This window comes from Haliotis cracherodii, unplaced genomic scaffold (assembly GCF_022045235.1).
Source record: "Haliotis cracherodii isolate W230 unplaced genomic scaffold, xgHalCrac1.p SCAF_5, whole genome shotgun sequence".
Lineage (NCBI taxonomy): Eukaryota > Metazoa > Mollusca > Gastropoda > Lepetellida > Haliotidae > Haliotis > Haliotis cracherodii.
In genome coordinates this window covers 7,195,329-7,212,994 of record NW_027266308.1, presented here as the reverse complement: position 1 = coordinate 7,212,994, position 17,666 = coordinate 7,195,329, and the positions used below count along the sequence as shown (strand labels likewise).

General features: G+C 39.6%; 1 protein-coding gene across 2 annotated transcripts in view; it reads right to left on the bottom strand.

Moving 5' to 3' along the window:
* LOC139443115 (glutaminyl-peptide cyclotransferase-like) overlaps nt 1–11,748 on the bottom strand; it is a 41,280-nt gene extending 29,532 nt beyond the window's left edge. For both annotated transcript variants that reach the window (XM_071224061.1, XM_071224062.1), the window contains exon 1: nt 11,582–11,748. In XM_071224061.1, the coding sequence (XP_071080162.1) occupies nt 11,582–11,665 (84 nt within the window). In that variant the 5' untranslated portion in view covers nt 11,666–11,748. The remainder of the gene's footprint in view (nt 1–11,581) is intronic.
* Between the last annotated feature and the right edge of the window lie 5,918 nt (nt 11,749–17,666).

Genomic DNA, 17,666 nt, shown 5'->3' with positions numbered 1-17,666 from the left:
GACTACAGAGACTCTCTCCAGCCTGTGCTATACAACACTACAAAGATTCTCTCCAACCTGTGCTATACAACACTACAAAGATTCTCTCCAACCTGTGCTATACAACACTACAAAGATTCTTTCCAACCTGTGCTATACAACACTACAAAGATTCTCTCCAACCTGTGCTATACAACACTACAAAGATTCTCTCTAACCAGGGCTATTAACACTACAAAGATTCTCTCCAACAAGGGCTATTAAAGACTACAGAGACTCTCCAACTAGCGCTATACAACACTACAAAGATTCTCTCCAACCTGTGCTATACAACACTACAAAGATTCTCTCCAACCTGTGCTATACAACGCTACAAAGATTCTCTCTAACCAGGGCTATTAAACACTACAAAGATTCTCTCCAACAAGGGCTATTAAAGACTACAGAGACTCTCCAACTAGCGCTATACAACACTACAAAGATTCTCTCCAACCTGTGCTATACAACACTACAAAGATTCTCTCTAACCAGGGCTATTAAACACTACAAAGATTCTCTCCAACCTGTGCTATACAACACTACAAAGACTCTCTCCAACCAGGGCTATTAAACACTACAAAGATTCTCTCCAACCTGTGCTGTACAACACTACAAAGACTCTCTCCAACCAGGGCTATTAAACACTACAAAGATTCTCTCCAACCAGGGCTATTAAACACTACAAAGATTCTCTCCAACCAGGGCTATACAACACTACAAAGATTCTCTCCAACATGTCCAACCAGGGCTATACAACACTACAAAGATTCTCTCCAACCTGGGCTATACAACACTACAAAGATTCTCTCTAACCAGGGCTAATAAACACTACAAAGATTCTCTCCAACCTGTGCTATACAACACTACAAAGATTCTCTCCAACCAGGGCTATTAAACACTACAAAGATTATCTCTAACCAGGGCTATTAAAGACTACAGAGACTCTCTCCAGCCTGTGCTATACAACACTACAAAGATTCTCTCCAACCTGTGCTATACAACACTACAAAGATTCTCTCCAACCTGTGCTATACAACACTACAAAGATTCTTTCCAACCTGTGCTATACAACACTACAAAGATTCTCTCCAACCTGTGCTATACAACACTACAAAGATTCTCTCTAACCAGGGCTATTAACACTACAAAGATTCTCTCCAACAAGGGCTATTAAAGACTACAGAGACTCTCCAACTAGCGCTATACAACACTACAAAGATTCTCTCCAACCTGTGCTATACAACACTACAAAGATTCTCTCCAACCTGTGCTATACAACGCTACAAAGATTCTCTCTAACCAGGGCTATTAAACACTACAAAGATTCTCTCCAACAAGGGCTATTAAAGACTACAGAGACTCTCCAACTAGCGCTATACAACACTACAAAGATTCTCTCCAACCTGTGCTATACAACACTACAAAGATTCTCTCTAACCAGGGCTATTAAACACTACAAAGATTCTCTCCAACCTGTGCTATACAACACTACAAAGACTCTCTCCAACCAGGGCTATTAAACACTACAAAGATTCTCTCCAACCTGTGCTGTACAACACTACAAAGACTCTCTCCAACAAGGGCTATTAAACACTACAAAGATTCTCTCCAACCAGGGCTATTAAACACTACAAAGATTCTCTCCAACCAGGGCTATACAACACTACAAAGATTCTCTCCAACATGTCCAACCAGGGCTATACAACACTACAAAGATTTTCTCCAACCAGGGCTATACAACACTACAAAGATTCTCTCTAACCAGGGCTAATAAACACTACAAAGATTCTCTCCAACCTGTGCTATACAACACTACAAAGATTCTCTCCAACCAGGGCTATTAAACACTACAAAGATTCTCTCCAACCAGGGCTATTAAACACTACAGAGACTCTCCAACTAGCGCTATACAACACTACAAAGATTCTCTCCAACCTGTGCTATACAACACTACAAAGATTCTCTCTAACCAGGGCTATTAAACACTACAAAGATTCTCTCCAACCTGTGCTATACAACACTACAAAGACTCTCTCCACCCAGTCACAATGCAACACTGTGATGAATATTCTCTACAATATGTACAATAGGACATGACACAACCCACATTTCAAAGCACATCATGCTTAACGCACCATCAAAACTACATCCAACGAAACCACGTTAACTCTATTCTAAACCTTCTATTCCTGATCAACCACAAACAGTTCCTGCAATCAATGGTTAAGCGCCACATCAATGTCACAGCTCCACGGGCATTGATACACAGACAAGTCTACTGTTTCTATTATTGATTTAGACGTGACACTGCATTCCACATAGTCCTCTAGATTAACACGGGAGATGACTGTCCACCAGATTTCCATGGTAACTGCATCCTTCCAGTTCCACAACAGACTCATTTCAAAACCATTTAAGTCTCATGGGGTTCAGTGGGGTTACGACTACTACTGACGTTTCGCCCTTGGGATCAACTGCAGCATGTAATGCCTATCATTATCAAAGCAGAGCGCCAGCATGCCATCATTTAGAGTCCAATATTCCATTTAGCTGCTAAATTCCTGAAGGGAATTTCAACTAAACTGCCTAAAAGAACATACATCAAAGCTTTCTGAAATATCCACTTTTATATGTTTCAGTCTTTGATGCATAATCACAATAACTGCAACTGGAATCATATTAAATTTATTAAAAGGGTTTTAAAATAAAATGACAAAATTTACAGTAATATCTATTATAATTGCATAATCAATGAAATGGTGATAGATAAAATTAGCATGTATATTTATACGTGATCCTCATGATTATGATATAATATCTATATAGGTTTCCATACATCCTGTTCATACAGAAAATGTTTTCAGCCATTTACATTATTCATAACCAGTATTGTTAGTAATAGGGGGCTCTTATTAGAATATTATTTTGGTGAAAAACAACAGAGTTGAAAGATCATAGATTTCGTGGTTTATGCTGACAGCCTGAAATGTTTATATACAACAGATATATTTCTTCCAGAATTTAATTTCCCATAATTAAAAATGCATATAACATACGTATTTTACACGAATAAATAAGTCCTGTGTACATAGATCAATCGGAAGGGGTGCTAATTGGGATTGTTCATATAAAATCATAGCTCCATGTTAGAATGATGAGATCTGATTGGTTCACGTGATCTTGATAAACTACTATGTATACAGCCTGGGAGAGAAATAAATTTCTGTCAGGGGTACTAAATCCCTAATACCCTGACACAAAGAAGATGGATTTCTGACACCACTATCATGATTTGGTTGGTTCATTGTTAAACGCCGCACTCAGCAATATGTTTCCATCTAATTTGACACTCATCATTTCATGACGAAAGTGACCTGTGAAGATTCGGGTTAGAATAGGTCTGTTTGCCATAAAAGGCGACCATGCTGGTTGTAAGAGGCGACTAACAGCATCGGGTGGTCAGGCTAGCTGACTTGGTTGATGCATGTCATCGATCCCAATTGCGTGGCTCGATGCTCATGATGTCAATCACTGGTTTGTCTGGTCCAGATTCGATTACTTACAGACCACCTTCATATAGCTGGAATATTGCCGAGTACAGTATTAAACAACAAACAAACTGAACATGTCGAAAGATTGCAAGATTGGCTTACCAAATAGCCCATGAGGCTTTATACTCAGCAGGTTAAGAAAGCCCTTTGAAGATCAGAAGGAAATCTGAAAGTTTAAGTTCTTTCAACCTATCAAAAAAATGTGGTTTGACAGGTTCATTAAGCATGTGGTTTAAGTGGACAAGGTGGAGGTGATGAGATCCTGAGTTTACAATGAGAGGCGGCAGACCTCCCACTAGGGCTTAAAGCCCACATGAACCGGCTTAAAGCCCACATGAACCGGCTTAAACCCCAACGAACTTAACAACTGTTGTCATTTTGAAGTCTTTCTCAACAGAATAAATCCACATTAGCAGTGCTGCAATGTGTTGTGAATCATGTGACATGGTGACCCGTGAAGGTCCGGAGTAGTATAGGTCTTCAGCAACCCATGCTTGCGGTAAAAGGCGACTACGCTTGTCGTAAAAGGCGACTAACGGGATCGGGTAGTCTGGCTCGCTGACTTGGTTGATGCATGTCATCGATCTCAATTGCGTGGATCGATGCTCATGATATCGATCACTAGATTGTCTGGTCCAGACTCGATTATTTACAGACCGCCGTCATATAGCTGGAATATTGCTGAGTGTGGTGTTAAACAACAAACAAACAAACAAACCATGTGACATGATTTACGCCCTGAGTGTTTGAGCATGACGAGTGTGACAACACATCACCATGATCACAGTATTGGTGTATCCGGACAAGAGTGAGTGAGCGAGTGAGTTGGGTTTAACGCCGCTTTTAACAGTATTCCAGTTATATCGCGGCGTGTCAGCTTAATGTGGAAGGAAAGCTCGAAGTGATGCAGGTCTCAGACGTTTACCACTTCGGTGAAACCCACGAACACGGGTATGGTGCTGACAAACCTAGAAACGTAATCGGGGTGAATCGGGATTCGAACCCACAATCATAGGTTTCTGGCGTGCCCAAGCGACGCAAATCTGCACAGTATATTGCAGCATGTCAGCTTAATGTGTGAGGAAAGCCCAAAGTGATGCAAGTCTCAGGCGTTTACCAGTTTGGTGAAACCCACGAGCACGGGTATGGTGCTGACAAACCTAGAAACATAATCGGGGCGAACTCGGACAAGAAGAAGAGGAAGCACTGGAATATATACTTCTCAAAGAAGTTAAACAACACCCAATTCTTTCATATTTAAAATATATTTTTTTACATATTTTGTGCATGCATCAAAATATAACAGTCACAAATTGTATAAAATCACGTATTGTAGCAGAGAATTTTAAGCAAAATTTGTGACTTATACTTCAAGGCATGCACAAAAAATGAACAACAATTCTTATAATTACAAAATCGAACCTTATGTGATATATTTAGTCTATTTATCAGGTTTGTTGACAAATTTAATCATTTCGCTGCACATCGTAACACGTGGAAGAATACTTAAATACAACTTTATTGCTACGTCATACAAAAAACAAACAAGCATTTTTGCAAGTCATTTATAAGATGGATACCCATATATTACAATGTATGTGTAAATGTTTCACTTTCACCGATGTTATACCTGAGCGAGAAAAACTTAAACACTAGTTATTTTTGGAAGGGACTATTAATGACTTCATACCAGCATCACATTGACAGCTAGCATTCCCACAACAGCTAACTTCGTAATTTCAAGCTAGGTTCAACATTGTTCAAGCTTTGGTGAGCAAGTATGTCACGTATGACTAAGCGAAACCTGCTCAGTTTATACAATTTGTGACTGTTATACTACGATGCATGCACAAAAAATGAAAAAGAATTATTAATGGATTTTTTATGAGCGGCTTGAAAATTCTATCAGCATTCTTGAAGGGAATTCTGACATCAGGTGATTTATAGACGTAAACAAGGATGTTGTCATTTGGATAGTAGTTCTGTCACTTCCCGGAATACGAGCATTTGGGATGCATAAATGTTTTTGTGCATTTCCTGAATATAAATGCAAGTTCTCAGGAGCACTTGACGTATCAGAATTGCCTAAATTTGTGTAACGAATTTGTTTTGTAATTATTACTGACATAGCTTGACACAATAACCATGTTAACTATAGAAACAGGAAACCAGTGTTTCTGATGGCTTTTGAAACTGCCAGTCCTTGAGAACTGGCCATTCTAAAAATTACCAGTCCCCTTTAATTTTTGTCAGTCCCAACTTTCAAGAAATAAATGACGTCATCTCTGAAGTAATTTAGTTTGATCATTCACACAGAGATCAGTCTCATTTTTTTCTCTCTTTTTTTAAAAATATTTCGAGACTAAATCTCTACAAATATATATTTAACCTTGAAGCATGTGAAGCAATGCGAAATGTTATTTCCTTGCACAGAAAATAGACAAGGGGAAACCCAGATAGCAACAGACAAGCTTACTTCTTTCGAAAACTATACTTATATGAATATCGCCGATGTTTTGTTCAACAACAAAGATTTATAAGGTACTTTATTTGCCGGTCCACAGGGACTGGCAGTCACATGAATTACGGGTCCAAGCCTAATTTTACCGGTACAAAACTGGTAATTACCGGTAAACGGGAACACTGGAAACATAGTAATATGAAAGAATTGGGTGTTCTTTAACTTGTTTGGGTAGCATACATTCCAATACTTCTTGAAAAGTATAATAAAAATTTTGCATTACTACTTTTTTGCCATACCTACTTCTTCTCATCCTCATTTAGCCAGTGGATTTTATCTTTACTGATAAATACCCCTGGACCCATTACTCACAATTGTCTTGTTTCTCCGTATTTGTCGTAAAAAGCACCCTTGACTCTTACTGTTAGAAATAACGACAGGGGTGCTTAATCAATTTAATGTGATTATTGACAGAGAAGGAGAGAACAAACTTTTTGTGACATGATATTTCCTTTGTTAATGCGGAGGCGCGGGTGGCGCAGTCGTCACGATTCGCTGTGCAGAGTTGCGTCCCTTGGGCACGCCAGAAACCTATGATTGTGGGTTCGAATCCCGGTTCGCCCCGATTTTGTTTCTAGGTTTGTCAGCACCATGCCCGTGCTTGTGGGTTTCAGAAGTGGTAAACGTCTGAGACCTGCATCACTTCGGGCTTTCCTCCCACATTAAGCTGACACGCCGTGATATAACTGGAATACTGTTAAAAGCGGAGCTAAACCCAACTCACTCACTTTGTTAATGCGTTAACACACATGAACATTTTTTAAATCCCCAGAGTATGAAACCACTGCATAGTTACCCAATGAATCCTTTTTAACTTGTGTATTTGTATTTCTTTACAGATCTCAGTTGTAGAAACTGACAGTTTTAGTCCACTAGCAGAGTTCCCGCTGGCTTTTGGAACTGCCAGTCCTTGTTCACTGGCAACTCTAAAAAATTACCAGTCCCCCCCTAGTTTTTGCCAGTCCCAATTTTCAACAAATAAAAAAACATATAAAAATTATTTGGTTTTAATTCTTGCAACATCATGTTCAATGAAAAGATGTCATCTCTGAAGTAACTTAGTTAGATCTATATGCCATCCACACAAACTTCAGTCACAATTTTTTTTATATTTCAAGACAAGTCACTACAAATGGATATTTAACCTAGAAATAGACACGGGAGAACCCTGATGGTAACAGACAAGCCGACTTGAATATCACCAATGTTTTGTTCAACAACAAAGATTTATAAGGTACTTTATTTTCCGGTCCACAGGGACTGGCAGTCACATGAATTACGGGTCCAAGCCTAATTTTACCGTTAAAAAAACTGGTAATTACCGGTAAACGGGAACGCTGACTAGTCCTTATAATGATAACATGTAGCAAACCCCTTAAAATGGCAAATTTCTACTAGTCCTTATGATACCTTAGCTAATGAGCAGTTTGACTGACTAGTCCTTATAATGATAACATGTAGCAAACCCCTTAAAATGGCAAATTTCTACTAGTCCTTATGATACCTTAGCTAATAAGCAGTTTGACTGACTAATCCTTATAATGATAACATGTAGCAAACCCCTTAAAATGGCAAATTTCTACTAGTCCTTATGATACCTTAGCTAATGAGCAGTTTGACTGACTAATCCTTATAATGATAACATGTAGCAAACCCCTTAAAATGGCAAATTTCTACTAGTCCTTATGATACCTTAGATATTGAGCAGTTTGACTGACTAGTCCTTATAATGATAACATGTAGCAAACCCCTTAAAATGGCAAATTTCTACTAGTCCTTATGATACCTTAGCTATTGAGCAGTTTGGCAAGGACTGTAGGACTAGTGCCAATTTCTAATGCTGATCCATATCATATATGCATATGCACTGATCAAATGCCAGCACGAACAATACATTAACTCAACTGCAGTGAATAATGCCTAAACAAGGCAATACATCGGGCTTTATTGTTATTTAGACATGTACATTGCTACAGTGAGTTGATGTATAGAGAATCTCACCCAAGTGTCTTTTGATATCAAATATATCAACACGAGTTGATAAAAGTGGAAAAAATCCGAGGCTTGCCGAGGATTTTTGCCACTTTTATCAACGAGTGTTGATATATTTGATATCAAAAGACACAAGGGTGAGATTTTATTTATCATCCAACATCATTCTTTCAACTTTTTCAATTTGTAGACAGTAATTAGCAGTGTCTTCAGTGTAAAAAGTACTGCAAACAGCTTCAGTGGCAGAGCCATTAGTGATGTCATTTGATTGTGACGTCATGGTAACCAGTGACGTCACAATGGTCTGCAAAGCATTGTGATGTAATTTCATTGCAGCGATATCTACAGTGTAGATATCGCTTGATCTCATCCAAGCCATATCTCCTGTGGGAGCCAGTTTTGGATGATAAAACATGTTACACACCTGTGGCAACACATAGATACAAATTTGAAGTCACACCGATAAAACGACATCTTAAGACTTATTTTAAAAAATGACTACTTATTGGTGTAGAAACACCCTAAAGACTTGACCCAAGGAATAAAATATATTAATTACCTAAAGTGAACATGGTGTATGATATAAATTGTGATTATGTTCTGAACAGCTCAAAAGACTATCTGTAGCCCTGGTACCATTCAGAAGTAAATACAGACTGTCATTTAAACATTCGGGCAATGTATAGAGTACTTATACAGATTACCTAGATGCAGAATGGCCTAGAATTGTCCTGGGGGCACTTATCGGAGTGGGATGCTTATGGTAAAATTGGTAAGCTTAATTCTAATGACATGATGCCCAAAATAGCCATCCAATCAAATTACACTTATCATGATGATTGAGAGAAAAACTGGGGTGATAATGGGCGTGCACTGATGAAGGAGACTGATTGAGGAGACGGTGACGTCACTGCTGAAACAAAGCTTTGGTCAATTCACCCATTTCACACATCTGCACTGAAACTCCCTATAAATGTACCCTGTCACCAAATCCAATACTCTTACATTTCTACAGCTTTTTTACCATTTTTAACGTTAGTTTTTCTCCTAATTAACATGTTTTTCCTACTGCCTTAACTTCAGTCACTTCATTGTCAAATTTTCAATACACTTTACACAAAAACAGCATGACCGGAGCTATTTGAACACGACAAACATTCCCAGTTTGGCGAAGCGGTTTCAGGGAAGTATAAACTGTAATCACGACAGCTGTACACAGTGATGAAGATAACTGCAGGCCCTGATAAACAAACAAATAACTTATTGCCATAACAACTAATTAGAAGGTTTAAGCTCAAAACGTGTTCCAATCAAAGCTTTCTTCAAGGTGTTCAAATTAGATGCCACAAACATACTTTGATCCTCTGATCTTTGCAAAATATCCTGGTGAGTGAGTGAGTTGGGTTTAACGCCGCTTTTAACAGTATTCCAGTTATAACATGGCGTGTCAGCTTAATGTGGGAGGAAAGCCCTAAATGATGCAGGTCTTAGATGTTTACCACTTCGTTGAAACCCACAAGCACGAGTATGGTGCTGACAAACCTAGAAACATAATCGGGGCGAACCGGGATTCGAACCCACAATCATAGGTTTCTGGTGTGCCCAAGGGACGCCACTCTGCAAAGAGAATCCTGGCGCCTTAGACGACTGGGCCAACCATGGCTCCCAAAATATCTTGGAATCATTTCATTTGGTACAGTGTATTTGGTATATATATATATATATATATATATATATATATATATATATATATACATATATACACACACACACATGTATGTGGTATACATGGTATAGGTAATGAATGCTGTATTGCAAATATTCTCTATAATAAGTGCATTTAAATGCAAATATAATGCACCAAATCCAATTCACTTATGTTCATCGTGCTACATTATTGATACAGTTGATCAGCATGCACTTGATTTTCATTCTCAGCTCCCTGGGAGCATTACCATGTCATCCTACCAGGTACCCATTCACAGCTTGGTGAACAGAGGCATATCAAGAATAAAGCTACTTGCCAAAGAAGACAGAGTCGGGATGCTGAAAGTGGTCACCCATCCAAGGACTTTCCACAACCAATGTTGTTTAAAATCACCTGATGTGTGACCTAGTACCACCACACATCCACTGGGACTGCCTCTGTGGTCTAGTTGTATATTGTCCGCCCAGAGAACGGAAGGTTCAGGGTTCGATTCCCAGCCGTGTCATACCAAAAGACGTTAAAAGATGGTACTTGTTGTTACCCTGTCTGGCGCTCGGCATTAAGGGGCTAAAACAAGGACTGGTCGGCTCGAAGTCAGTCTACTGTGTCTGAGTGGGGTATTCATGTTAAACTGTGGCATGGTATCTCAGTGGGCTAGCACTATAAATCAACATCAGTCCAGACTAGTTCAATCAGCCACACACACACATGCACGTCGCTATATAAGTGCAATAATCTTGGATGCGAAGTTTAACCCCATTTCATCACAACTCACATCCACTGACCTATTGACAGCCAACTTGACGCCGCCTACAACAATAGGTCTTAAACAATCTCTCATACTGTATTAATTGGAATGAAACTGTTTTAGAAATCAAATTCTATTAATTAATTTCACAACAGATGGTCCATATACTGATATTGGCTGAATCATCATCATGTGTGGTCCATTATTTATTGTATTTTGTTTTGGCCAAGCAGTTCAAGTTTATTAGCATTCTATTTCTATCATTTGAGAATTTATCGGTTGTTATCGTGTACTTCAAATTCAAGGATCACACAACTGTGAATTGGACAGACCTGAGGGTCATACCGGTAATTTATTTGTGCAGCTTGGTCCATTTTTATACGGAGTGGGGAGAAGTGTGCTCAAACCAGGGACTATCACAATAGTCTGGGTACTGCAGCAAAGACCCATATATGGTGATATTTCCCCTGTGTAATTTTGATTTTCATTAACTGAAAAAAATTAAAAACATAAATTGGAGTTAAGAGACAAACATGCCAAAGTGTTATTTTTCTGACTTGAATCATATTATCCAGATTTAACCTATCCCCATTAAGAGTACGAAACAAAATATTTAACAGTATTGTTTAGATATGGATCATACCCTCAGAGAAACAATAAAGTAGGCCTACACAGTGATTATAATTTTGGCTCTTTGAATATTATATATTTGGATATTTAGTTCCTCAATATATTCCACTTTCATCATATTCACCTGTGAAGAGGGAAGAGAAGACGTATTTCTGTGTATGGACAATCTCAATGACAGTCTATCATAACCATATTGTCATTTCAAATAACACATATCGCTTACTGACTGTTTAACACCATCAAGGGTTCTGTATTAAACCGTCAAAAGACACATATCATCTGAATAAGCAGTTGTTCGTGTGACGTACAGCGCAGCATGCTGTGGCAAAATGACAGTTTAAACTGAGGACCGTCGGGACAGCTGTCGCAGCTAACAGGTGTCATATCTCGCCGCCGACACCTAATCAACTTACCGTTCCACTCGCTTCGTGTGTAGATTTTATCAACAAGCAGATCAGAAGAGACGTAATCCACAAGATACAGTCGTTGTATTTCATCTTTCCGCCGCACTAGCCCTACACGCCCGTCTACTCTAACAGGCTCTCGCAATCTGTCCACATACCAACTTTCTTAACTTCCAACCCACATGACCAGAATATAAAGCATTATCCTACCGCTACATGTCTTGCCGCTGCTGATTGGCTAATCTCAACCAATCGACGATAGTCTTACAATGCGTCGGGCACCTGCCACTTCGGTGAAATAATCCCATTGACTGCGGCGATTTCCAGAAGATTGGCTCGTAATGGGAAAGCAATGTTGAGGGGAAATTGCTGGGCTAATAGTGGCCTACACTAGGCTAGATAACGACAGTCTGTTTATACAGAACCATGCTCATAGATTAAGAAAACATACCCAGGTTGCAGGTACACTTGAAAGAAACTCTCTTATAAACGTATGTATGTATTATTTTGTAACTTACATTCCTTGACAAACGCTATATATTAAACGACATTACAGCCTGTCTTCAGAAAGTATTATATTTAATACGAGTAAATATTTAATATGAGATACGATGATCTATTCTAAGATAGTGTTGCAATTTTGCTTTGTAACCATACTCTATTTTAAACTAAAATGATCTTGTTTGCTAGAAACAAGATCAGAAAAGGAGATTAATTTTAAAACCGTTTTCGAAAATAGTTTACCAGTACTCTCAGTAGTACAGAGCTAAGAAATATTCGAAAATCAACTAAGTTCAATTTGTGTGATACTCTCGCTTGGCCTTATCAAGCAGCATAATTTAACATAACCCAACTGATGTGCGTATCAAGGATTCAGGATTCTGGTATTCAAGAATATGCTTTTGACCAATAGTACATATACATTGTCCACTTTATATTTATCTACATGCGTATTATGGCTAGGACGTGTCCAAATTTACTACCTGATACCCAACCGCCTATTACCCGACCCTACCCGGGTACCCACTGTAGGCCTCAAGAGATAGGTACAAAATGTCCGATTGGGAATTTTGTTTACCATAGCCCTGGCAAAAGGTATTTAGATTCACGTACGTATTTAACAATCTGGTCGTTTATACACTGAAGTTAACTTAAGTTATATCTTTTTCTTTTTTTTATACATTTTATTTCACCTTTTCCCTGTTACATGAGGAGGATGGCCATCCAGGGCAATGGTCACCCTCACATTCTGAAGACAAATGTATGTATACATTTGGGAAAAATTAAATACAAGTATTGGAAATGGTGCCAAGGTGATTTTTAAGAAATATAACAAAGCATTCACACAGTCAAGCATTCAAAATATTATTCAAACACTGATCCTGGCAAGAAACAAATATGAGAAAGAGATACACATTTTATTGCTGTTCTGCTTCTTCAAACAATATGTGATAAAAGATCCATGATTTGTAAAATGTTGCTACATTACCATTTAATAAGGCTATATTCTTCTCAATTTTGTATCTCAGACAAACATCTTTTTGAAATATTGCGAAGCAAAGATTTGTTTTTTTGAATCTACAGAAATATATAAAAGATGTAGCCATTAAAATAAGATCAAAAACTTTGTCAGTAACAATATTTTCTTTAACGACTTAAGTTATATCTTTATAAAACCATATGAAAAGTCAGAAAGAATGGGTGCATAGTTTTTGTCATTAAACAATATATCACGTGACTAACCACGGGTCCGGTCGGTCCTGTGGGTATACCGGGGCCCTACTTAGTACCCACCCGACCCGGGTACGAGAGTTACCCGTCCCAGTCCAAATGCGTATACATATGACTGATTGTACAATGTGTAGATGATAAATTCATAAAACACAAAATGTCAACGACAAAGAACAAACAGTCCTGATCACCCACCGACACAGATTCCGCTGGGCGCAAAAGGAAAACTAGTTGCGAAAATTATTCGCATGCTCATGATATTGTCGACACGGGAAGATTCCGGGATAGAATAGGTCTTCAGCAACCCATGCTTGCCGTAAAAGGCGACTATGCTTGTTGTAAAAGGCGATTAACGGGATCGAGTGGTCAGGCTCGCTGACTTGGTTGATGCACGTCATCGATCCCAATTGCGTGGATCGATGCTCATGATATCGATCACTAGATTGTCTGGTCCAGACTCGATTATTTACAGACCGCCGTCATATAGCTGGAATATTGCCGAGTGCGGTGTTAAACAACAAACAAACAAACCAAAATCATGATATTGTCGGAGTCGTACAATGGATTCAGCTTTTAGTAGAGATTTCTTATGATTATTGAAAGGGTTTTGTCGCTTTTATTTCCGCAATATATAAAAAAATATATATTTGTCAAGATTTCATGTATCACCTCATGAGACTTATAAATGAACATTGATAATGTCATGGCATACAAAAACTCCTTTTACATATATTATCTGACGACCATTTTGTTCTAAATTTCAGTTATAATTAACATCTGAAAATGATTGTATTATTGTATTATTGACGATAATTTATTCGTAGTTGTTTCTATAAACGAGCTCAGCTTCAGCAACCCATACTTGCCGTAAAAGGCGGCTATGCCTGTCGTAAGAGGCGACAAATGGGATCGGGTGGTCAGGCTCGCTGACTTGGTTGATGCAAGTCATCGAATTATCGAGTCTGGACCAGATAATCCAGTGATTGATATCATGTGCATCAATCCACGCAATTGGGATACGATGACATGCATCAACCAAGACAGCGAGTCTGACCACCCGATCCGGTTAGTCGCCTTTTGCGACAAGCATAGTCGCCTTTTACGGCAAGCATGGGTTGCTGAAGACCTATTCTTCCCTGGATCTTCACGGGTCTCGCCCAATAGTATAATATACATGTGGTTGTATAAATAAAATATTACTTTCTTGATTCAATCTATTCAACTGTAGGAACATTTACAATCAAATACAGTGTATTGTACATTGTGTATTTGCGACGCAATTTCCATTTTCGGGTCACCATTTATAGCGCAACTTAACCCATGAATCCGTGGTTATGCGAGCGTTATCTCTTTCAGTTGTAACTGTTTTAATTTTCGACATATCTATATGGATCTTCAGAAACCACGTTCAAGTTATATACCCTGACACAATGCAAGGGGGGTCCCAGCCAAGGTGTCTGTAAATACTGCATACATAAGTGCCCCTGGCTGTTATTATTTTTATCAAGACCAGCTCCGTGGTCTAGTGGTAGAGCGTCCGCCCGGAGAGCGGAAGGTCTGGGGTTCGATCCCCGGGCGCGTCATACCAAAAGACGTTAAAAGATGATACTTGTTGTTACCCTGTCTGGCGCTCGGCATTAAGGGGCTAAAACAAGGACTGGTCGTCTCGGAGTCAGTATACTGTGTCTGAGTGGGGTATTCATGTTAAACTGAGGCATGGTATCTCAGTGAGCTAGCACAATAAATCGGCATCATACCCCATTTCACCTCACCTATTATTTTGATCATGCAATGCAATCAGCCACATTCACATGATGCTCGCATCTCTTTGTACATCTCACCCATAGGGATTCACGTTTGGAATAACCCTACCCCCATCCCCCATCCCCCACCCCCACCCCCACCCCTCCCAGCAACGCTGTCGTACGAGGCTGCTATACATGGATAGTTAGACCGGGTGACCTACTGGACTGTGTGACATCGTAACACCGATGGCATGGGGCGTTTCACGCATAATATCAATCAATGGTTTGTCTGGTCCAGCATGCATTATTTACAGACCGCCGTCATAACCACCGTTGCTACAAGCGGCGTTATAGGCCAGGTTCACACAGTGCCGATTTTGTCTACCGTTCGAGATCGGACATCGCTGCGACACGAAAAGTGAAAAAGTCGGATTACTATCCTCAATGATCTGGAATGCCCTTTCATTGTCTGAACGCAGTCGTATACATTCGTAACAGAATCCTACGGATCGGGAAAGGTCCAGAGAGGTCGGCCAAGCACTCACGACAGTATTCGTAACATTCGGGAAACTCAGCCGATTTTGTCTAGTAGGATTACAATCGTGACTATGTCGTGACAGATTCTGCTGTATCGGATCAATATCGCAACAATGTCCCGTGTTGTCTGGACGGTGTCCTGTGGATCGGGAAGCAGTCGTGATGAATTGTTCATTGTCGTTTCTTGTCGAGTGAGTCCAGATTGCGCCCAGATCTTGCCGAATGCTAACCGTCTTTGTCGGTTCACTCTCCGGTCACTGTCTGATCTCTGTCGGATCGTATTCGGGAGAATCGGGACACTGTCGGGAAAGATTCGGTCGTGTTTTACCATGCGGAAGATACACATCGGATCAGATTCGGATTGAGAACGGGAGAATCGGGTCGAATTCGGCTGGAAACGGCTGAATCGGGACGCTTCCTGAACAATATCTGATTGTTTGTGAATTACCCGCCACGAATCACAGGATCTTGATCAGAATTTTGACAATTTTTAATCGGGAATGGTCCTACCAAGGACGGCAGTAAAAATCCCGAATGTTTGACTGAGCCCTTAAACAACAAACAAATATCGTTGTGCATCAGGCCGATCGTAACCATGCAACGGGTCTCAGTAAATACCCTTAACAAACCTTTATTGGAACCGGATCATCAATTATTTAATAATTTGCGACACAAAATAGTTGATGCGTAATGTTTATTCTCAAATTTGTTTTTCTGAAATCTTAAATTTTCTTTGCTTTTCCATTATTCCCATTAAGTCGTTTTTCAATCCCACCCACACACGAATAATGGTGTGGGTACAGACTTACAACTCGAATATTTGAACGATTATTAAGGTCGTGTGAGCTAATAAAGCAGACATCATTGAAATGTCAATCACCGATAAGCAGACACGTCGGTGAGGGTATTCGTTATATATGACTTTTATTTATCTCCAGTGTTGCTAGCTTGACAATAAGGTGTTCAAATTGTACACGCTAGTCCTGCTAACAGCCTAGTCGACATTTGGAAACTTGGAAAACTTGTGAATTGAAAACTGACATACAGTATTCTTGTACCATCTACCCAGTAGAGGTATATACAGTGTTCTTGTACCATCTACCCAGTAGAGGTACATACAGTGTTCTTGTGCCATCTACCCAGTAGAGGTACAAACAGTGTTCTTGTACCATCTACCCAGTAGAGGTATATACAGTGTTCTTGTACCATCTACCCAGTAGAGGTACATACAGTGTTCTTGTGCCATCTACCCAGTAGAGGTACAAACAGTGTTCTTGTACCATCTACCCAGTAGAGGTACATACAGTGTTCTTGTACCATCTACCCAGTTGAGGTATATACAGTGTTCTTGTACTATCTACCCAGTAGAGGTACATACAGTGTTCTTGTACCATCTACCCAGTAGAGGTACATACAGTGTTCTTGTACCATCTACCCAGTAGAGGTACATACAGTGTTCTTGTACCAACTACCCAGTTGAGGTACATACAGTGTTCTTGTACCATCTACCCAGTTGAGGTATATACAGTGTTCTTGTACCATCTACCCAGTAGAGGTATATACAGTGTTCTTGTACCATCTACTCAGTAGAGGTACATACAGTGTTCTTGTACCATCTACCCAGTAGAGGTATATACAGTGTTCTTGTACCATCTACCCAGTAGAGGTATATACAGTGTTCTTGTACCATCTACCCAGTAGAGGTACATACAGTGTTCTTGTACCATCTACTCAGTAGAGGTACATACAGTGTTCTTGTACCATCTACCCAGTAGAGGTATATACAGTGTTCTTGTACCATCTACCCAGTAGAGGTACATACAGTGTTCTTGTGCCATCTACCCAGTAGAGGTACAAACAGTGTTCTTGTACCATCTACCCAGTAGAGGTACAAACAGTGATCTTGTACCATCTACCCAGTAGAGGTACAAACAGTGTTCTTGTGCCATCTACCCAGTAGAGGTACAAACAGTGATCTTGTACCATCTACCCAGTAGAGGTATATACAGTGTTCTTGTACCATCTACCCAGTAGAGGTACATACAGTGTTCTTGTGCCATCTACCCAGTAGAGGTACAAAC